Source organism: Myzus persicae, unplaced genomic scaffold (assembly GCF_001856785.1).
Source record: "Myzus persicae strain clone G006 unplaced genomic scaffold, MPER_G0061.0, whole genome shotgun sequence".
In the NCBI taxonomy this organism is placed as follows: domain Eukaryota; kingdom Metazoa; phylum Arthropoda; class Insecta; order Hemiptera; family Aphididae; genus Myzus; species Myzus persicae.
Window position 1 is genome coordinate 708,655 of NW_019104178.1, and position 24,444 is coordinate 733,098.

Sequence of the window (24,444 nt, forward strand, 5' to 3'; positions counted from 1 at the left end):
ACATAATTTGTGTATGGAGGAGGGAATACAGAGGAATTAACCTAACCTCTATTATGTACAAACAAATTTAATTTTTGAAATATCTACTTACAATTCCCTAAAAAAAAACGAAATTTACTCATTTGGCCTAGATAAACAATTTTAATAAAATTGCATACATTTTTTCTTCTTCTTTATTGATTAAGCATCAACTACAAAGGTTATTAGCTTACAGTGTTCATTTTAATATTGAATATTATATACTATTATTCAAATTGATTTTTTTTTAATATGAAATTAAAATTGAATACTATACCTATGCATATAATGTACTTTTAAAATTAAAATTATTTAAATAAATGTTTTTACGAGAGTAGAATGTCTCCTTAGTCCTTGTCCTGGCCCATTACTATTCGTTTTACAAGTTTATTACATCCAAATATCAGAAGATTGACATAAAATTAGGTACTATACTCTGTTCTACGAGAGAAAGCATGAATTCTGCGCATCCCCCCTCTAAGAAAATCAATTTTCCTATGGCAGGGTGTCCAGGGTGTCTGAAAGGTAGTATTTTTTTCTAGTTACTTTATTGCATTTTAGATTTTCATTTGTTTTTTCAATTTAGCTATATGGTCTTTAATTTGGATTATCACTCTTTGTACATTCCTTCCTTTTCCAATATTTAATTTTTCAGTTTGGATAAAGCTGTCAAAGTGCCAATTGATTATTCTTTTTCACTATAAACTAATAAAAACAAAACTATTATAGAAAAAACTACAAGATATTAGACAAGAACTTATGATAGGTTTTTAAATAGATTATTTTTAATTTTTGCTGAGCCATGTCCATTTTGTTTAAGATACTGTCAACAATGATTCTGTCGATTCATCAACAGAAAGTTCAACCGCACACAAACTGCCTTTAAATATTTTTTGTCCTAAGCATTGATAACTTCTTGGGCTAAATAATATTCTCAATGTGCTTCTTTGTGGTACTTTAGTATATGGTGGTAGACATATTTTTCTCAACTCTTAGATATTCAATGATTTTGTTTTATTATAACGGCTGTTGTACCTATCTTTTTTTGTTGAATGAATACTTTCATTTTTCATATAGACATGTATACAATACAAATTAAGTAAGTATATCACAATGACACAATTTGTAAATGATCTGGTGTCTTGGGTGCAAAATTGTTAACTTACATAAAAATATAGATATTTCATCAGGCCTGAGGAAATTATATTCAATTAGAATAATTCTATAGGTGTTAACAACAATTTTATAATTTAATTTAAATATTGAATAGATAGATTATATTTAAATGTCTGTGTTGAAATAATTTTGGTATTAATAATAAAATACTATTCATCATAAGACACAGTTCCTATATAATAGGTATGTTTTTACAATATGCTGTAGGTACTACACAAAATAATAAATTACTTAAAAAAAATCATAATTTTATTTTTGTTAGCTAATACACAAATTGTAATATATATATGATACACTACATTCAACTCAATATCTTAAAGACAAGCCGTAAGCATGCACATTGGTGAACAAATTTTATAAAAACAAATTAATCTAATTTGAAGTTTTCATAATTTTCTAACTTAAACTAATACAGAAAAAATGTAAACATTTACATTCCAGTCTTGTTAAGAATACTTTTCAAATGTATTCAGAATACGTATTCAAATACTGTATTTCAAAAGTATTAAAAATAGGTATTTTCAAGTATTTTTTGTAATTTATTAATATACAAATATTTAAATAAAATAATTAGTAAATACATTTTTTAATTGGCTCAACATTTCAGATGTCACAAACCTATTTTATTGTCAAGTTAAACTTCAGCAAGGTACATATTAATTTTAAGTATTGTGTCATCTGCGTATTTGATGAAAGCTTAAAAATTCTTAGAAGCATTATAAAATATTATTTGAAGAATATTATGTGTTTGTTGAAATAAGACGGTTTAAAAAAATATTAAGTATTCTGAAATAAAATACAAAGATGTATTTTGAAAGTATTTTAAAACTTAAAGAAGTATTTGAAATACCAAAAAAGTACATAAATACAAGTATTTAAATATTTAACAAGACTGTCACATTCCCAATAAACTTAATTCATAATAAAAGGCTACCTGTAAATACATAAAAAACAAGTTTGTTACATAGGTAGGAGGTACTAGTTTATACAATTAATGTATGTAAAATTGTCAAACTAGTCTAAAACTAAATTGTAAATTATGTATTAAAATCTTATAATAGTATGTACTAAGTTTAATAAATATTATAGTTACTTTAATTATAACCAGAAATGGTCATACCAATTACCAATTAAAGCTGTTTTTTCTTATCGTAAAAAAAAGTACTCACAACAATAAAGTCAATTTTCAGCAAAATTAATTTATATATTATACATTTCATTTCACAACTAATATTAAATAGGTACTAATAAGAATATTTTGATATTCTTTATTGTATTCAGATGGTATGGAAAATAAAATATTAAGTTGTAAAAATTAATTATACATGTATTTAAGAAGGTCGTTTTCGCTTAGCAGATTTGATATCTTTAGAACTTGAGGATGAAGTATAATCTATTTCTTGAAATGAAAAATCATTCATCTATATAATAAGATATGAATTAACTATCAAATATATTATAATCTAAATCAATATCATTATACTAAATTATTTGAACTTATCATATTTATACTTAATACAATGGGAAGGTTATCTTGTATCATGTCTTAACGGTAACCAAGTGATACTTAGTAGAAATAAGATAATATTTGACAAAAACTGGTTGCTGTTAAGGCCATAAGGGGGAAGGCCAGGCCGTTAATTTATAAAAAAAATGATCCAAAAGCAGTCTAATTCGGTAAAAGTTATGGATAAATTTTTTTGAAAATGTTATAATAATTTTAAAAAAGATCTCTTTTAAGCTTCTTGTACATTGGATTTTAACATGTGTTTTTTAAATATATAGTTATTTTTTTAGTTATAAAAATTTAAAATGGTAAATTGAGAAAACCTATTATAAAAACCATTATTTTCATAACTAAAATAATAACTACATACTTAAAAAACACTTGACAAGATCCAATGTACAAGAAGCGTAAAGATATTTATTAACATTTTAACACCGTTTTTAATGTTCTTCAGTGCATTAGATAATATTATCTTCTTATGGATTATGCAATTAATGGAGTATATAGGTAATTAAGCATATATTTATAACACATTAACACTGATACCACTATACCAGTTTGATTTTAAAAAAATTAATAAAAAGGCATTTTTACTAATAATAAATATATTTTTACCTGATCTTGATTATTGAACTTTTTTGAAGATGATGAAACCGATTTATTAACAGGATATACAACCTAAAAACAATCACAAATTACAAGATAAATGTTTATATAGGTATGTCAAATTTTCATATTTAGTAGTTTTTTTTTTATTAGCTTTTAGTTTTACTATTACAGCTCAACAATTATATAAAATAGCATAACTGATATTTAGTAGTTAGAATACCAAATATTACATATTTAATTATGCAGTGAAAGCTCACTTTATTGGTTCACCATATTTTAAAAACAATGGTGCAATGTGCAAAAATAAAATTTGCGGAAATTGTTAGCAATTACGCTATGCATGAAAATCTATGAGAATACCATGATTTATGATTTCAGTTATAAATAAATTTTTCCAGGTTTTTTTCATCATTTTGGAAGTGGGTCACAGGATAAAAACAAATATTTTCAACATTCAATTTGTCATAACCACCTTGGATGATGGATCACAGTCATTCACAAATAGGAACAAATATTTAAGACTTGAAATTAAAATAATATAAACAATTCTGTATTTGAAAATATTTTTGAGTATAATTATAAAACTTTTCATTTTAGAATTTTTGTATTATGCTTGATTGTTTTAAATATTTATGCTATATTATGGTACATACAATATATATAGGGTGCCCCATGAGGATTTATCCATTGCAAACTCCTGAGATAATGAATAAACCTATTTTTTTTATTAGACTCACGGAGACAAGGATTACATATATTTTATTTTTTAGTTTAATTAAATTTTTTGATCAAAAAGTTATTTTTGAAACATTTGAAAATATCAATTTTGTAGTTTATTTTTCTAAAAGTTTTGACTTCATAACATTTTATTTTCATTAATTTCATAATATTTAATAATTTTTTTTAGTTTATAGGTAAAACGGCAAAAAACCGACAAGTTCCTCTCTACGGCTAACGGGTTTATCCTCAAGGAACGGCCTATATATAGGTTCCAAAAATACCAAACATTTCAGCTAGTCATAAACTAGATATGGCTCTTGCAAAATTAATATGATTGAAAAGATTTAATTTTTTTATAGTAGGAGTACTGTAGTAGGTAGTAACACTACCTAGTACTCAAAAATCATGCCACTGTCGTATGACAATATACATTGATTTTCTATTAGTAAATTTGATTAGTCACATATAAATCATACCTTTAAGTTAGACAAAGTATCTACATTTGTAGTTAATTCATCATAGCGTTGTGTTTTTTTCTGAAAATATGCAGCAGTAGTATCCTGAGGTTCATTACAAACATTAGGTTCATTTGAAAATGTTCTTTCTGTTAAATCAGCTATTAGAGGCAGTTCCTTTTTTTTAATAATGGTCTCTGGGCCTTTTATACAGACTGAATTACGATGTACATGTTTTACAACCGTTATATTCTTCTCCATTTCAGCATCACAAGAACTTAATTCTGATTTATAATTTACCCTTACCAAGTTAGGTGGTTTACTGTTTATATTATTAAAAGATGTTTTTAGTGAAAAATCATTTTTTCCCAAACACTTTGTATGATCTTTTTTTGATTGCATAACAGGTATAGATTTAATATCTTTGCTCACACTATGATCTTCAAATCTTTCTAAATTTTTAGATGCTAGCCGATAATCAGTATTTAAAGCAGCAGATGAAAATATTGTTTTATATCTAGGTGCTAATGACACTACAGTAATATGACTTGATACTGTTGGTAATATAGTCATGGGACTCGATACAAATGATATTTCTTGAGCTGAAATTGTGTCTGATTCTTTGTGAATTACATTAATGGATCTGTCATTGAGTAAAATATTTGATTTTGATCCTGTTGGGAATCCTGATGGTTCAACTGAGCTCAGTTTTTTTTTTGGTAATGACTTAAGACCAAACGAAACATCTATTGGTGTTGTTGAACTTTTTAACGATTTTGAATCATTACAAATTCTACTTGTTGATGATGATTCAACTTTGTGAGGAATTGACTTTTTTGATTCAAAAGCTTGTACTCGTTTCTTCTTTTTTTGATCCATATTCATTTCTGTAAAATTAAATATGATTATTTTTCTATTATTAATAGCTCAGAATTAATGGAAAATGAGTTTTTTCATTTGGTAGTTACTTAATTCTTGTACAAATTGTATCTATTTCATTTTAATCTGATTTTTATTGAGCATTTGATTTTTTCTTATTTTGTAATACAATGGCATTTAGAAAATGTGTTAGTTTCTTTTATTATTTTTATATTAAACATTAAAAAAAAGAAAAATAGCAAAGAAAAAAGAAGAAACCAGAATGACGAGAAAGTAATATTTTTACTTGTTTATTCAAATGTCATATTAACTGATTCACATTTTACTCGTAAATATTTGATTTAATATCTTAAGGGACCTCGTTATGGGTATTATTTAAGGGGCAACAATAGGTAATTTATAATCCTGCAATCACCGCTCAGGACCTATATGCTATATGTAAGGTGTCCAGATATAAAATACAAAATACAGGACTTCATTTTTTTCAAGCCTGGGCATAAACGAGTTGAAAAGTTAAAGTTAAGTTCATTTTAACTTAACTTTTTTAATTTAATTTTTAACTTAACTGATTTTTATCAATATATATATACTGAATAAATAATAAGTTACTTTTAATCAAATCCATGTTATGTTAATTTATAAATAATTAAATATTAAATCTAACACAATATTATAATATTGATGATGCATATTTCATAAACATTTACCTTTTACTATATTACTGGGCTATTTGTGACTTTATGTATATAAAAAAATAATAATAAGTTTACTTAAGTTAATAAGTAAGTTTATAGTAAATTTCCATAAAACTATTAACTTAACTCAGTAAAAATTATCAGGAATTTTCCCAAGCTTGATTTTTTCATTATGAATAAATATTTAATGTCTTAATGATAACTTACAAAAATAATTAAAATAATCTTTTTTGGGTCTTTTATCATAATTTTACAGATCATAAATATTTTTTAGTATTAACTATTAATAATATAAAGGCAAATATTTTTTGGATGAATGTACATGTTAAAAGTGTCTTATTAGTTATTTCCCAACACAAATTCATAAAATACTTCATAATTAACTGCGCTAACTGTCAAAATATAAAAATGATAAACATTTCATACAGATTAACTACATTACAAGAGAAATCATTTACCTTTATACAAGTAATGCACTATAGTCTATAATATTATGTCTAATATTATTATCTTTGAGCTGTGATCTGTTAAGACGAAGACCAAAATAACTTTATATTCAAAAAATTGAATTTGATAAATACAAATTAGTTTTCATAATAATATAGTAATAGCAATATTATTCTACGAATGCATAATATATTTATTAATATTTAAAACAGATAGATGAAGATTATATTTTTAATTTTACGTAATTTTCTTTTCATCTTTTTCTGTAGATGGAAATATACATATTTTTAAAAAAAACAGGATGATTTAGCGTCCCAGAAGCTTATTTCGGGACAATGGGACAGACTTTTGAAAAACGGTAGTTTCCCATATAATACAGGATGCCTACCTATACATTAGTCATGACTCATGAATGATTATTACTTATTAGTGTTACTCAGTGCCATTGAGTGGGATTTAATGTGTATCGATGAAAGCCAATACAAATTAATAATGCTCTCTCTTGAAAATTACAACACAGAATAATTGTGATTAAAATAACGAATAAAAGCTTATACTCTAACATAGATAATGTTCTTAACTAAAAGTTAGATAGAAGGTCGATTCGCTCTAATATCAAAACAAACAGCACACAATTGAAATTAAATAACAAAAATTCGCTATGGTTTACGTTTGTAAAACGAAGACAACAAACAAGTGGGTAGTGTCCTCTTAAATAAATTAATGTTAAAAATATAATATAGTAAAAATAAATTAACTTACCTAAATTTCTTGGTAACGATTTTGTACTAACATCTTTCTTCTTTGATTCCACCTATAAAAAATTATATTTTTATTTTAATAATAACAATCATGAAGTAGTCTACAATAGAAAAAAACAATGAGAAAATAAAAATAACAGCCTAATTGTGGCACTTGGTTATTTGAGACAACTTTTTTTTATAAATTACTTTAGCTTTTGATAAAAAGCTATCAAATTCATAAAATTGAGAGTCTAGAGAGGATATGAACTATTACCAAATTTTAAAGTAAGAATATTATCAATGTTTTCTCTACAGTTTTTTCAATTTTTTTTTTATCTTTTAACTTTAAAGTAAGTTATAAATATGTAAAATATTAAAACCTTTTATGTTTATAACTTTCACTAAAAATAAAATAATGAAATAAGCTGTCAAGAGAACACACTAACACAGATAATATTTTTACCTTTAAATTTAAAAATAGATCAATTAATTATAATTAATTATATAAAACTAACCACATAAAACAGATTCTGCTCAATATAAATTTGTCATGTTATACATTTGTAAATTGTAAGATATAGAAAAATGACAATATATGAAGATAAGTGACAACACAATATACTTTAAATGTTAGTCAATATAATAGATAAAGTTTCAGAAGAAATACACACGAATCTTGTCAGTTTGAACACAACAAACATTTGCTAGTCTTCTGTCACTGTTGGTGCCTAAATACGACCTGGGATTTATCATTGCAACCATTGACAAATAAATAATCAGATAATTGGCTATTTTGCATACTCTATTTATTTACTGTATCTACAATATAATTTGCAACGGTTAAGTTAAATTAACTTATAAGAATGTGTTTGGTAAATAAAATAACTCATTAGCATTGTTTAAAGCAGTGGCACTAAATTCGTACTTCAAGTAGTTGGGTGTGGGTGAGTAAAATAATAGAGTATACTTCCAATTCTTTCTATTATAATTCTATTATACGTAGAAATGTCATTTAATTATTTAAATAAAGTGAGTTAAATTTAAGCCTGTTTCACAGTCGTTTAAAGGGGTGGTAAATTGGAAGGTATGGTGGTTGGTTAATCAAATTATTTGAACTGCCAGTTATAATTTCATTCCGTGCCATTGCTTCAATGTGTGTATACATATTTATTCAATTTTAACTTTACCTTTTTATTTACTTTTAAATATCCTTTTGTTTCATCAGTCTTTTGTTGATCAAATTGGGGGTCACATTTAGGTATAAATTCTAACAACTCATCTAGAAACTAAAATTCAAACAAAATAATTGTTTTAAGATTAACATTAAAATATAAATTTTCACAATTTGTATAATGCTGTATACCTTAGAAATATCTGCTGAACCAGGTTCGTAAACATTGTCATTCAACAATGATGGAACACATGTAATAGACTGAGGTACTGATTTATCGTCACTTTTATATCTTCGAACCACTAATATGTCAGGATTAACATTTTTTTTAAGAATTTCTAATATCACATCAATATAGGCTTTTAATTTATTTGTTTCAAGATTTATTTTAAACCTACAATAACACAAACATTAAAAATCCTATAATTTAAATTATCCATTATAAATGTCATACCTCATTTTTTTAGAACGTGGAACAGTTGAGTTCATACACAATAACATAGAATACTCTAGAGTTTCAGTTACTACAAAAATGTATAATTTGATAAGTTTAAATGTTTGGATACGGAATTCAAACTTCCATAAAAGGTGATGAATAATATTGTCATTTGTAGTATTTTTCTAAACATACAAATACAGGTTCAAAAACAATAATATTAATTTAATTTAAATTAATCTGTGAATGTCATTAAAACGATAAAAATATTTTTAACTGACCATCGATGTTGAAGATGATTTTTGTGATTTATTCAATTCTGTTTTAGGTAATCTGTCGTCTTGCGATTTTTTAGACAAATCCATTTCAAAGTTGGAAGGATCTTTGATTTTTAGTGGGTTTAGATTTATGGTTCGACGACTTAACAATTGGTGTTGTAACTGAACAACTAAACCAGAAATAGGCGCCGTATCCATACACATTACAGGAAAATTTAGTCTCAGCAAATCACTTTCAATCTTTAGTCTTTGTTCGTATGAACAATGGGCAGGCTTACATTTCTCAATTATTCGATTCACATCACTCTGAATGGACTGAAAGAATATATTTATGTTGAAAAAATAATTTTTATAAAAATAAAATATGAAACTAACATCATACACATATTTTTTGTAATAAATTTAAATTACTAACTTACCAAAGCATGAGGATGCAATAAGATTCGATATACTTTTTTTGAGTCTTCACAATAATACTTATCATGAATTTCTGCTATAACACATCCATTATAAAATAACCTTGGTCTAGCTTTATCAAACAAATGTAATAAGCAGGGTGGAAGTTGTTCTTTTTCCACAAATTCTAATATTGAATCTTCAGCGTAGCTATAAAAAGTTTCAACTGGTGGTGTATTCTTATTCATGGTTATTTTAATTGAATAACCAATGTCAACAGAGTACAACGTGATCACAAAAAAATTAGGATTAACCTCTGAAGGATCATCAAATAATTCATCCAGCAAACTTGATGGGTATAAATACTAAAAAAAAATGTAAAACTAATATAATATTGAAACTTTATCATGTTATTGTTATTTTATTTGTACATACTTTTTCAGGCCACTCTTTAGAATCAGCAAAAAAACATAATTTTTTTTTGTGTATTTCAAATAATTTTTCATACAAATTATACTTGACTTTTTGAGTTTTCTTATTGCTTGGTTTTTCGTCAACAACTAATGGTATATTATAGCTAAATTCTGGCTCTAACTCAGTACATTCACGTTGTAATTGCAAAACTTCCTTGTGGAGATCATCTATTTCTATATTTGGTTCAACAAACTCTTCTGGAAATTCTTTCATTTCTAGTAACTGTTTTTCATCAACTTTTTGTTGTAATGCTTCAATCATTTTTTGTTGTACTAAATCTTTATATTCTTCTTTTGTTTTTAGAAATTTGCCCTTTAGTTCATAAAACAATTTTTGCTGTTTATCATAAACAGGGTCATTTAATGTATTACCTTTTAACTGTTGTTCTTTGTCATACTCAAGTTTTGAATTTTTATAGAATTCTTCTTGAAAGGTTTTCATTTGTTGATGCAATTTTTCTTCTAATTGTTCTTGCTGAATTTTTAGTTTTAATGGTATTTCGTCTAAATCTTGTATATTTTCTATTTCCATTTGTAGTTGTAAATCTTCAAATTTCTCAGGTTTATCATTATCAATTTTTTCTAGTAAATCTCCTTGTAATTCATGTATTTTACCAATACATTTAACTTGTCCTTTTTTATCAATCTCCTGTTGTATTTCATCACTACACTGTTTTATTTCTTTAGAACTAAATTCATTATTTGTAGCATCAGATTTTTCAATTGAATCAAGTTCTTCCACTGAACTAGATTCTGCTTCTTCTTCAACTTCATAATCATAAACTATTTCAGTTACTATGTTTACATCTTCATTTAATTCTTCTAATTCTTCTTCGCTATCTTGTAATGACTGTCCATCAGATTCGTCTGCATTTATTTCAGACTCTATTTGTAAGTTCCAATCTAAGCCTCCTGTTACTTCATTGTCAGGATTTGATAATCCTTCCACATCTACATCAGATTCTTCTTGTGTTTCGTCTTCGTTTTCAATGTAAGGCATTTCTTGTACTACTTTATTTTCAAATTCTTCCATTTCTATATCAGATTCTTCTGGAAGTATTTCAAATTTGTACATATCAGACCCTTGTTTTACTTCTTCAATTCTTTTATCGGACTTTTCTTGTGTTTCTTCAAATGCATCATTGGCTACATCAGACCTTTCTATAGGACCTTCATTAAATTTAGAACAAGTAGGATCTATTGATATTTTATCATTAGTTGTATCTAATTTAGTTGGAAAATAATTATTAAGCAAATTATCAATTCTTTTATAATATGGTGCTGCATCTTCATTAAATGAAAGAAGTAGTTTTTCTAAGAATTTTTCTTTGACAACTGATGAAAACATACGATTAAATTCATCAATATATTCCTTTACTAATTCTTCATCTTGCTCTTGTTCCATGTCTAACTCTAATTCTTCAATTTCTCTTGTTATTTTTGCAATTCGTTTTGCTGTCAAATCGTCACATTTTTCATCTTCATTTATATTGTATGTTTTTTTCTCATTCTCAGTCTTTTTTTTATTTTTAAAATCACGTATAAGTGATTCGATTTCTTGTAGTATTCTTTTATGATTTTTGTCCATAGTTTCCTTATGGATATTTGTTTGTGCTTCTTCATCATCATCTTGCTGTAATTCTTTATCATCATGCTGTACATCAATATTGTATTGTTCTTGCAAATTTTCATTTAATTCTGGTTGTATTTCTCCTTCCTCCATATTTTGCTCTGATTTTTGGTTTATTTTATTTTGAATATGTCTTTCAATGTCTTGTGATATGTTTACTTCATCAAATTTGGGATCCGTGTGCATCATATTTGTGTCAAATGCTTTTTGATTTTTATCAATTGTTTGTTGTTTTTCTCCAAGCACTTCCTGCTTTTGTATATTAAGTTCTTTAAAACACTCTGAATCAACTTGCACATCTAAGTATAATTCCACTTCTTCATCAGGCATGGGCGGGACTTCAATTAGTAACTGAATTTGTATTTCTTTTTTTTCATTTTCAGAATCTTTAATTAGTTTTTCATCACCTTCGTGTTCCTTATCTTTATCAATTTTTGGTTGGTCATCTGTATGGAGTTTTTGCTGTTTTTTACTAAATTCCTCTTGCACTTCACCTATTAAATCTACTCCACATTCTAACTTCTGTTGACCTGTGTTATTGGATTCTTTTGGTAAGTCAATTAAAAACTCATGATTCTTTTCATTAGATTTATTTGCAACTTCTTTTTCCAGGTCATGTTTTTCTGTGTGAACTTTAACAGGTAAAGTTTCGCAAGATTTTTGTTGTATATCTCTAGACAACTGCTGAGTTATATCTTCTAGATTTGTTTTTTTTTCCAATTCTTGTTGTTTAATTACTTTACCATTATGTTGTTTACCAAATTGTTCTTCCTCTTCTTCTGTGTTCTGTTGTTTACTTACATTACATTTTGCTTGCACTTCTTTTTCTCCAGATTTAGTTTCTTCGACTTCAGTTTCCCCAGATTCAGTTTCTCCACTTTCTCCTTCTGAATTTTCTATTTCAACAGTATGCAGATATGAATGACCAAGATTCAACAATAGCTAAAAATAAAAATGTAATCATTTGGTACAATATTTTTATAACTTATCATTGTTATTAATTTATGGTAAACTAGGCTAATGCCTGTTATTATAATAAAATAAATAACTATTTAAATTAAGTTAGTACATAAAAATAATAACTTACTCTTGCAAGTCTTATTCGTTTATCAGCTTCGTTTTCCATGATCACAATAGCTGTAACATTAAGGAAATATTATTAAGTACCTACAAAGTATAGTTTTATTTGTATTTAGATAGTAAAAAAAAATCAATATAAATAATTAATAATTAATACTATCAAAAAAATTATTTGAAACATTTATGAATCATACATCAAAGTCTTAAATATATTAAGAAATAACAGACAAAATACTGCCTGAAATCAATTTTAACAATATGTCGATGCCTTTACTTTAGAAAATCTTAAAAAGTGGATTTCTACATTGTCTAAGTTCAAGGTTAGTATTTTAGTTTTCTTTTAAACATATAAATAACTAATTTAAAAGTTGTTATATTCAATTTTATTAATAAAATGTTGTATTTACAGGTGTAAAGTAAATTTTTTGCAGAAAAAATTAATAAACAGTATGGAAGTTATGAAGAAATAGTAATATTCTTAAAAGAAATACATAGATATAAATGACATCATAATTTTTGATAAATTCATAAATTTATAAACTTAAAAATCAAGATACTACGTTCTTTTCCAAAATGTATCAACCAGATGTTGTTTTTTCTTTTAAGTCTAGTAATTATATAACCTGTTTTTCAGAGATACTTAATAGGACACGACACAAGCATTTGTTGTCCTCTGTTTTAAAATAATGTAACATAACAAATTTAAACCCCGTATATCACATTCAGCTTTGTCAGTTTAAAAATTAGAATGAATCAACCTATAATGAAACTTGATGGTTAAAAGTAAGAACATTATCTGTGATTGTATGTGAAGTTTTTCACAATAATTCAATTTTTAGCAAGTTTTGCTTATATAATATAGTGTAAATTAAAAATGCTGCTGGCTGTCCTAATAAGGCTTGAAGGTGATATTCTGATTTCTAAATGCACTTTATATTATATACTTAATGTTTTGTATTTAATTTTGTTTTATCTCCCATAAATGTACTTATTCATATATCTAAATCAGTAGAATACATTATTTATTATGAATACAACCTAATTTTTAACTATTAAAAATGTCTTTTATTTACCCGCTTGAAATATTATTTTTTTACTTAAAATTGGTAATACAGTTATTTTATTTGATAATATTTTGTATTATATACAAACTTATTGAAACATAATGTTACAGTTTTCAACACTCCGACATCATGATTGTAATGTTAAATTTTAATCAACACATTGTTTCGGTCATTTTCTAAAAATTGCACATATAGAGAAATGAAAAATAGATTCAAGCAAAGCAAGACAACATATTTTTTCATATCTAATTGGATACGATTTATTGGATAATCAATGTAAATCTCATACAATGAATTTAGTTACCACTCTGCTGAATCACAACACCAATAAAGTGTTTAAGCTCATGTCAACATTGAATCGGTGACCCAGCAATTTATATTAAGGATTTGAAACAAATTCAATATAATAATATGAACTTACCGTCGTATTTCACAGCGTGTAATGTGCTTAACAATGTCGTCTATAGAAAGAACTAGGAAGTTGATACAACAAAATTGTTATAGATAGGTATTTGAATTTATCCAACAGGTAGTAAGACTACTGACTAGTGAGAGAGACAAGTAAAAAGGCTTAAGACTGTATACTCGTCTATGAAGTATAGAAGTGTAAGCCTTATGTCCTTATCCTTAAGGGCGATAATGTGTTATGCTTTGTGGCACAAGTTGAGGGTCAGTTAATGCGCAGATGCAGATACTTCTACATCGATAGTTGTAATAATGCATTAATGTTCAACACTCCAGTCTTCACTCCTCATTCTTCAATAGAAAAGAGAGTATTTCCAAGCACCAATGATTTATTGATAAATATTTAGTCCTGTATCCCGTATACAATCGTCATCAATCCAGTACTTTGTAGTCATACACACTACACTCGTGCGGCGAGTGGCGACTACAACCGGCGAGTGGCGACTGGCGATCGATCGCAGATCACAATTCGCAGCGGCCGGCGGATTTCAGAGGTATCAGGTAGTTGCAAATTTTCTCTAGGCTAACAACAATCTAACTATTTGTAAACAAAACATGGAGATACAACGCTGTCACCTGTGCTGCGCATGCACCAGTCAGTGGGTGGGTCGGACAACCGAGACAACTACAGCCGCACGCCGTCATGTGACCGATATTATGTGACTACGGGTATTGCATTCTATGGTACCACTGCACTGTGGCACTGGTGTGTGCAATGGAAAGGGATCTCAAAATTCAAAATATTTAAATATTAGGTATGCAGTATGCACTAATGCACTTATGCACTATACGTGTTGCTTGTAACTTGTAAGCTCATATTATTTTATAATATTATTGCTTTAGTCTTCTAAATTTCGAAGTTTCGTGGTTGTCAGCTCCACACATTATAATATTATAATTTATATTAAGAACCATTCCAACCATCCGTAGTTTGTAAGATATAGATGTTAATATGTTATTGTCACTTGTCAGTGGCGCAGAACACGGTCGAAAGATGTTCGGTGAAAGGGGTGGGTCGTGGATGGTACCACACTACCACAGGTTATATTAAACATTATATATTTAATATAATCTGTATTCTGTGATACTACCGTTAGGTGTCACCTATGCAATACAAAAACAGTAATACTTAATAGTAAATTAGAATTGTGTATAGTAAAATTGCAGCAATTAATAGTATGGCAGAGCCACAAATTAAGATATGTATCTTGTATTCTTGTATACAGTACGTAAGTATTAAGACGATCACGGTGATGTGTAGATACATTTACACTTTGCAGTTGTGTCTTATTAGTTATTTCTATTTTGTGATAGATACTGTTAATTGACTGTAGATAATATAGTATGTAACTATTAATTATATTAGTAAAATAAGACATAACTACAATTTAAAATTAATTTAAATTCAACAGTTATTCACAATTTGAGTTTCAAAGTTGGATTGTAATTTTTAACCTGCGAGGCCTATACTACAGCTTTTATTGGAGTCTTCTGAATTTTTGGCGGAAAAAATTAGATATTATGACATTCATAAATTACGATAAATAGGTAGTAAAAGAATTAATCCACTTATTAAGTGATAAATCCATCTCGAATTCATCTGTATTGATAAATATTCATTGAGGTATAAATTATAAATAATATAAAGTGGGCAAATAGGTAACAGCTCAGCGCCTTTGTTGTAGTAGTAGTGATGTACTGCTGTAGATAGTATGATATATTTTTAAATAAAAATTTAGTCCACGCTCCAATGCTCAATAATGATTATTGGTATACAATTTTCGTGACTATACAAAATATTAGACATATTTAAATAGATATATTATAATATAGTTTATGTATATAGAATATACGATGCCACCAGTGACCAGTTATCTAAAATATTTTTTAGATAACACCGTAGACACAGCACAACTGATTTTTAAAGGGTTAAAGGGGTTTGATATAGGCAATTTCAATTAAAAATAAGAAAATTCAAACAATAACCAATCTGCAAGCATGGTACAACTTACAACTATTACAAGTGGTCTCGTGTCTCACCCTTGGCTTTCACGTCAGTACCCAATATCCATAATGGTTAGTTGTTGCATGATTGCATAGTTTTATAAAAAACGGTTTTACGTGGAAAATAAGAAAAACTAATAAGGCTACCTACCTACAGTAAAATATAAACAAACAAATAATTTGAATGGTCTGTTTCTTTTAAATCAATAAACGACTATCTGAGTTTTTTTCTGGGTAACTAAAAGTAAAATAAACACTGTATAGTAGATATTATAGTGCTATATAGTTAAAATTTGATGATGTGTGCTTAAACGCAATTAGAGTCAATAATCTGGAGGGGCTAGAATATAATATAAGCCGCACAGACCCGCAGCTCGCAGTGCCATTGCCCTCGTATCAGTTAGGCGCTTAGTAATCATAAACATGTATATTACACAACACATTGAACATTAAAATAATAATCTAGTGCATTTATTAAACTGATGTACACTAGTATAAAAAAATGTCGATACTCATTAGTTAAGATACTGTGAATTATGAATAGTCAAAAATAAAACAATTGAATAATACAATTTATACTCATATAATATTTTTTTGAACGCGAAATACAATTTTTTATCTACTAAAGTAATACAAATATCCATTATAATATATATTATATATTATATATATATTATTATATTATAAATTTAGTGTTACTGTATGTCCGTATATGTCACAACTAATTTGTTTAGAATAATAAACAGGTCAGATCTACCAAGTTAAAAAAAATATTAAAATTAATGTTTAATAATTGATATTACCTATATGTATAAATTTAAACAATATTATATAAATATAATATTAAACCCCTTTTTTTAATGTTTAAGAAATAGCAGAATTAACTAAAAATTTGTTTCTTGATCCAGAGAACTGAATTTTGCATATTTTTGCAATTTTTTAGATTCTAGTCTTATTTCTGAACTTTTTGAGACATTTTAACATATTTACCTGTTTTTTAATTAAAATTAAATCATATTTTATGAAATAATATTTTTTTAAATGTGTTTTTGATTATTGTCTAATTTTAAGAGTAAATATAGATTAAGTAAATAGACCTACTACACGTCTACACGACGCGGGCAGCGACGTTCACAATTTCGTGTTATATTTGGTTCTAAATTTTAAACTTTTGTTATTTCCTGATTTTAGTCATGATTTTGTTATTCACGCTTTTGATTGTTTCCAAACGAAACTTCAAAATTAAAAAAATTATAATAATTTAAAGTTATGTTTATGCAATTGTCATTTCCGATTTGAAATAGTCACAACATCTTAATACCTATATAGGTGAGCTATATTAGCCAGATAATTAGTAGGTATTACAATATTAATAGGTAGGTAATCAAAGTTCAGACAATATAATATTAATGTATTATTATGTTGCGAATGAAGTTGTATGATATTACTTGTTAATTTCTTTCATCTATACTAAAAAAATGTTAAATGATTTATAAAATACAATGAGTAGATCGTAGATGTGTGATACAATTAGTAGTATTTATTTCAGAGGGGCTACCAGGGGTACACTATTACAGTATTACTGGAAAAATTTATATTAAATAAAACTTTTTTTATCCAATTTATGTTGTGCTGAATGACTAAATATTTTATGGGCGCTTTTTTCTTTACTTTATAATAATAATAATAATAATAATTTATTATTGGCCATAATAATATGATCACAGTACAGTAGTTATAATAAAAGAATATCGAGTATAATGGCCCAACACACCACTGAGGATAAATCTCTTATTGGTGAAATTGGAGTACTAATAATAAACTTAATTAATTAAAGTAGTATAAACATTAAAATTAGTAATGGAAACACTAAAAGACAAAAATATAATAAACATTACAGATTAAAATAAGAATTAAAATTTAAAATTTAAAAATGGAAACATTAAAAGACAAAAAAATAAAAAATATTTGCTCCTATGATATATATCCATTTTAAAATGTACAATCCCTCCGGATAGAAGGTCTGAAATAGACACAATGAAATACTACTACGATATTACTTATAAAAAAATAAATTACCAATGTAAATATAATTACATATATAATAAACTATCTTTAGAAATTTAGTCTTCGCTAGCACTGTTAGCCGCTATAGAGTTGTTTTCATCGTACACTATATTTTTACTATACACGGTATAAAAGATTATTTTATATACAACAGATTGACTTCACATTTTTTTTTATTTGTGATGTATTTAAGCGGCCAAGGAAAAAATACCCTGAGTATAAAACTATAATAATTTGTGTATCTTTGTTAAAAAAAGTATTATTTAATTGTAAATATTTAAAGGCATATTTTATGTTTATAAATAGTTCAAAATGAGCCAAATTATTTTAAAAATATATTACATGTGTAGAAATGGCAATATAGGTCATTAATATATTGTTTCATAATGGATAAGGTTATCTTTTTTGAATACAACAAAGAAAAATATAAATTAGATTTTTTCAAAAACCGAGGTTGCGTAAACATTTTTGTTTTGCACAGGTTGATACTAAACTATCTATCTTGAATCGTGGTACCGTCTACCGGTGTAAAGTGTAAGGAATTGGGAGGGGGACTTGGTAGAAATTTGGGGTGACTAATTCCCAATTGGCCCAAATCGTGTATTTAAGCCAATGAGTTTAAATATTATTATTATTTATTAGGTATGTATTTTGTATACTGATTACTGTTACTCCTTTTTACTAGTCTACATTATGTTATTGTTATACCACATTTCGTAGCTAACTGTGTGTACGTGTACTACATTACTAACATGACTAAATAATGTGTTATAATAGTTTATAGTTTAATTAGTTTATACTTAAAATTTTAATAGTGTTATTCTTATCTATTATATTATTGTAGTCTTCATGGTTCTGTCATAACATTATAATATAATGTTCGATGGTCATCATATTGTTTATTATGTCATGATTTGCCATTATTGATGATAAAAACGAATAATTGTGATAAAGATAAAGCGCGGCTGTGGGAGACTCGGCGCGTGTTGGCACTTGGCAGTGCGACTTGCAGATTGCCTACGCCTTGTCGCGATACTCTATACATCTATATTATTATGCCGTTGTCTCTATTTTGAAAATGCACTTCTCTACTTATCTTTCGCCACTGCCATCCGTCATCACTCATTAGTCATTTTTTTTTTGTCGGTATTTCAATTTTACTACTTCAGTACTATTTGTTCATAACGTTTATATTGCTATGGGAACGAAACGTCTCCTACTTCTTTAGTTTTTGTTAGGTACACGTACCTACTAAATATTGCTTGTTGCTTGTAATCAAGTACAGTATTTATATTGGTAGGTATAAAATAATATTTTATTATTATGTCTGGTTACTTTCCATGCCTGAAGTCAAAATGAAACGAAATCTTAAAAGCTTACTTAAGTATTTCATTTTCGTTGTGATCACTGCCCTTGTGACAACTGTGATTTTCAAATTGTCTACACGAATTAATCAATATGAAAATAATGAAAATATACAAGGAAAGATGGATATTGCCAGCAAACAGTTATTATATGCAAATAAAAATCATGATAATAAGGTTGACTGGCATGATTGGGAATTTATTAACATAGAGAAACAACGAACTGGTAATATATTTATTAGTGGAATGAATTTGATTTTATTGTATTATATTGATGTTGGTAAATTTAATTATATCCAGGTATTGGTGAACAAGGAGTTAGCGCTTCTCTTTCAACACTCAATCAACATAAATATGATGAGTTATATAAAGTAAATGGATTTAATGCTTTGTTGAGTGACAGCATATCTGTTAATCGCTCAATACCAGATATACGACACAAATTGTAATTTTTTTACCTGAGTTTAAATATTATTTCATATACTTGTCCAGTGGCGCACAGAAGAATTTTGAGATCACACGCAGATAACAAAAGTATTACCATCCACCTTTTATTTTTTTTGTAAAAAAACGTTTTAACTGCTTTCAAACAATGATAACATTTCTATTCACATAGGTAGTCCACAAAAATTAATTATTATAATATACTTTTTAAGTTTTCATAGATATGACAAATTAATTATACCCATCCCCCCTCAAGAGTGCATGCTGTTGCTTTAATTGGTAACCCGTCTGGACGCCACTGCTCATGATATATATTCAATCTGTTTTTCCAATATTGAAATATTTGTTTTTATGTTGTTTTACAGGTGTCGTTTTAAAAAATATAATAGGAAATTACCTACTGTTAGTGTAGTTGTTCCATTTCATAATGAACATTTCTCAACACTTCTTAGAACTGTGTATAGTGTCTTAAACCGTTCTCCTAAAATCTTACTTAAAGAAATAATTTTAGTGGATGATTCAAGTACAAAAGGTACCTAATTACCCAATACATACCTAATTTGTTTTATTAATTTATCACTGAAATGTGCTTATAAATAACAACACCTTACATTCTTGTTAATTTATATTAATTAACTTATTCTTGAGTATCTACATACCTACTAAACAAATCATTTAATAAAATACATTTTTGGTGTTTTCTAGCTAGTTTAAAGAGACCATTGGATAATTTTTTATCAAAAAACTTAGCTGATACTGTTCAAATCATACACTTGAAAAAAAGACAAGGTTTAATTAGAGCTCGTCTAGCTGGAGCTAGAAAAGCCACCAGTGAAATTTTAATATTTTTAGATTCGCATACGGAAGCAAATGTTAACTGGTTACCTCCTCTGTTAGGTATAATTTTTCTTATACATTTTATATATTACATGTTCATTGTAATTGATCATGTACTTATGTACAATTTTGTTTTACAATATTGAGAGGATGTTGATTTGTTTTCTATCAGACTCACGTGCAACACAAATAAAACGCTTTTACTTAAAATTGTTTTTAAATGACTTTTGAGTAACCTTAGAGTAAAATCACCTATTAAAAAAATTTTAGATGATAATATTTTTGAGGGTATGATATATTGGTTTTATATTTTATTATTATTTGACTTGGTATTCGAAAAAAAAATTGAAAATTGAAATGATTTTTAAATTGCTTTGAGACAATATTAAAACAAATCGATATGTCATTCTCTTAAAATAATATTCTTTATTTATTTTGTAATGGATGATTTTACTCTAAAATTATTCTAAAACATAAAAAAAATTATTCTGCTTAAATGTGTTTTGTCTATGTTGAGCGTGGGCCAGAGAGAGAAAACAAACAGTGCTCTGACATCCTTTTAAATAAAATATGAAGAAAATGTTGTATTGTGCATAATATAATGTAATTTATACCTAGAACCTATTACTGAAGATTATCGAACATGTGTATGTCCATTCATTGATGTCATTGCTTTTGAAACCTTTGAATACCGGGCACAGGATGAAGGTGCTAGAGGTGCATTTGATTGGGAATTTTTTTATAAAAGATTGCCACTTTTACCTGAAGATCTATTGTATCCTACCAAACCATTTCGGTAATATAGTATAGAACATTTTTTTTTAAACATAATTTTTACCTAGGCTGTCCTTTACATGCATTGAGTGTATTATTTTGTATGACCTGTATTTTATTAATGGGCTTAAACTTTAAATGTATTATCAGATGTAATTAAAAACCGTAATAAATAAATAATTTAAGATGTTCTATTTTTCTAAAACTGTAAAGAAAACAGTCTCTAGATTCCCTAAGCTTTGTTATAGAATTTATTTTGAATTTGGATAAAAGTATAATTAAAGAACAAAATGCCCATGAATCATCATATATATTTTAGTTGTATTATTTAGAATGTACGAATAAACTTAGTTTTATTTTTTCTGCATAAATTATAGCATATTACTGCTTTTTTATAATTTAATGGTTCACTTTACAATATTATAACTTTAATCAATTTTGTGTGCCCTGTCCAGTTTATGTTAAAGTTGTATTATGTAATACATATTTAATTAAATTTTTTTTTATAGGAGCCCTGTAATGGCAGGTGGTTTATTTGCTATATCGGCTAAATGGTTTTGGGAACTTGGAGGTTATGACCCTGGCCTAGACATATGGGGTGGAGAACAGTATGAATTATCATTTAAAATATGGCAATGCGGAGGTACTATTTTAGATGCACCTTGTTCAAGAGTAGGCCATATCTATAGAAAGTTTGCACCGTTCCCGAATCCTGGCATTGGTGATTTTGTTGGAAAGGTGAATACATCGTTGCTATTTTATTTAATTATATAATGCTTAACAAAATGTGTAAATTGTTTGAAAAATGTTTTTATCAGTGTATAGAGAATTATATAATATATTCCAATTTAAATTAATACTTAAATTATAGTTAAATAATTTTTAGTTGTTTTTACGTAAGAAAATTATTACTTCTTAGTTTGATTAAAAAAAAAATTAATATGTTATAAATGTTAAAATCACTATATAAACAATTGTCATTTTATAAAGTTAAAAAAAAATTGTTCCAGAATTATCGCCGTGTAGCAGAAGTGTGGATGGATGAGTATGCTGAATATTTGTATCTGCGTAGACCACATTACAGGAATATTAATACTGGAGATATATCTAAGCAGAAAAAAATAAGAAAAAATCTTAAATGCAATCCATTTAAATGGTTCATGCATGAAGTAGCATTTGATTTAGTCGAAAAATATCCGCCTATTGAACCACCAGATGTGTTTAAAGGAAAGGTAAATGAATATTAATGTGCACTTAGATGATACACACTAGATAGAGCTATGATTTAAAGTATTGAAATATAGCAACTGGGTTCCAATGTCACCACTGCATATTCACAAAACATAAAGTGCTTGTAGTAATATATAACAGCAATTATATTACCACTACCTTAGATAATATACACCCTATCTCGCTCTACCTATTTCATTTTTGACTCATGTGCAATAAATACATTGGGGCCTAACAGGTCTGCTCAAGCACAGACTATGCTTGATAAACACTATAGCTCTATCCAGTGTGTTTTATCTAAGCATAAGCACAACAACTTTTTGTAAATTGTTTATTATTTAATATTTAAGAATAAACTACATTTTTGTAGGTACAACAAAAAAGATTTGGATACATTCATATTTAAGAGCACTAATCAATGATTTTTTGTATTGTTATATTTTTGAATTGTTCTTATATTTCAGAATTTAAGATTAGAATTCTAGTTATAAAGATATTATTATATGGTAACTTCATATCTACTTTAATTGATTTAGCTTTATTTATTGTCTTAGATAAGAACTTTTACTGCTCCAGAGCTATGTTTAGATGCTACATCAGATAACCCGCTCAATTTAAAAGAATGTAGTGATAGTGATGATGAAAATCAAGTAATAATTTGAAAATATAGGGTTTGGTTATACTAGGTAGTATGTTTTAAATGTTGTAACTTTTTTTTAGAAATTTATTCTAAGTTGGCGGAATGATATTAAAACAAGAAAAAATATGTGTTTGGATATAAGTGACTCATCATTAAAAGCAAAAATCAGCTTATATGGATGCCATAATGGTGGCGGAAACCAACTATGGCATTATGATCATGTATATTTTCTGATTTAATTAAAATATTATTTTTTATTCAATTATCATACAATATTTTAGGGTAAAATGAAACTTGTCCAGGGGAAAAGTCCTAGATGTATGGAACATGATATTAGTACCAGAAAAGTGTATGTAACTAAATGTAAACAAAAAAATGATGATCAAAAATGGATAATAGAAAATTTCAACTCCAAATCAACTAACTGGTCATTAACACATTAAAGAACAATAAATATTATTTTAAGATTTAGGTAACAAATTATTTGAACAAATTATTTATTTACATACTAAAACTTACGTAATAAGTATTAATTATACTTAATATGTATTATTATACACATTAAATTAAGTCATGAAATAATAAAGTGTATCTTTTTTTTGGTTGTTTTAAATAATGTTAAGTAATACAAATTATAATGTAATATCAGTATGCCCATATAATACAAATTTAATATTAAAAAATAAAAAATAAATAACTTCATTGAAAAATTACGATTTAATACCAATGCAAAAAGAAGCAAGTAATAACTAGATAACATAAGAAAAAATTTAACAATAGAAAACTACAGAACACATTTTATCACAAAATGCCTAACTTATCGACATTAAAAATATGTTGTA

General features: G+C 26.7%; 2 protein-coding genes and 1 long non-coding RNA gene across 3 annotated transcripts; 2 read left to right on the top strand and 1 right to left on the bottom strand.

Annotated features, from left to right (window-relative positions):
• Positions 1–1,425: 1,425 nt before the first annotated feature.
• On the bottom strand, positions 1,426–14,839 carry LOC111039643. The gene is made up of 12 exons (XM_022323240.1): positions 14,199–14,839; positions 12,721–12,770; positions 9,966–12,575; positions 9,554–9,895; positions 9,138–9,449; positions 8,875–9,041; positions 8,613–8,814; positions 8,437–8,535; positions 7,269–7,320; positions 4,507–5,372; positions 3,317–3,379; positions 1,426–2,615 (listed from the first exon to the last, which is right to left on the bottom strand). Exons 2-12 carry the CDS (start codon positions 12,757–12,759, stop codon positions 2,526–2,528), a joined length of 4,842 nt encoding a protein of 1,613 aa, XP_022178932.1. The 5' UTR covers positions 12,760–12,770; positions 14,199–14,839; the 3' UTR covers positions 1,426–2,525.
• Positions 3,314–3,832, top strand: LOC111039644. Its single transcript, XR_002605115.1, has 2 exons — positions 3,314–3,419; positions 3,709–3,832. It is a non-coding gene; the product is annotated as an uncharacterized LOC111039644 (long non-coding RNA).
• Positions 14,840–19,202: 4,363 nt separating the features above from the next.
• Positions 19,203–24,064, top strand: LOC111039657 (N-acetylgalactosaminyltransferase 6). Its single transcript, XM_022323253.1, has 10 exons — positions 19,203–19,903; positions 19,978–20,122; positions 20,487–20,653; positions 20,827–21,018; positions 21,577–21,754; positions 22,242–22,470; positions 22,743–22,964; positions 23,517–23,612; positions 23,683–23,823; positions 23,884–24,064. Exons 1-10 carry the CDS (start codon positions 19,654–19,656, stop codon positions 24,043–24,045), a joined length of 1,782 nt encoding a protein of 593 aa, XP_022178945.1. The 5' UTR covers positions 19,203–19,653; the 3' UTR covers positions 24,046–24,064.
• Positions 24,065–24,444: the final 380 nt, after the last annotated feature.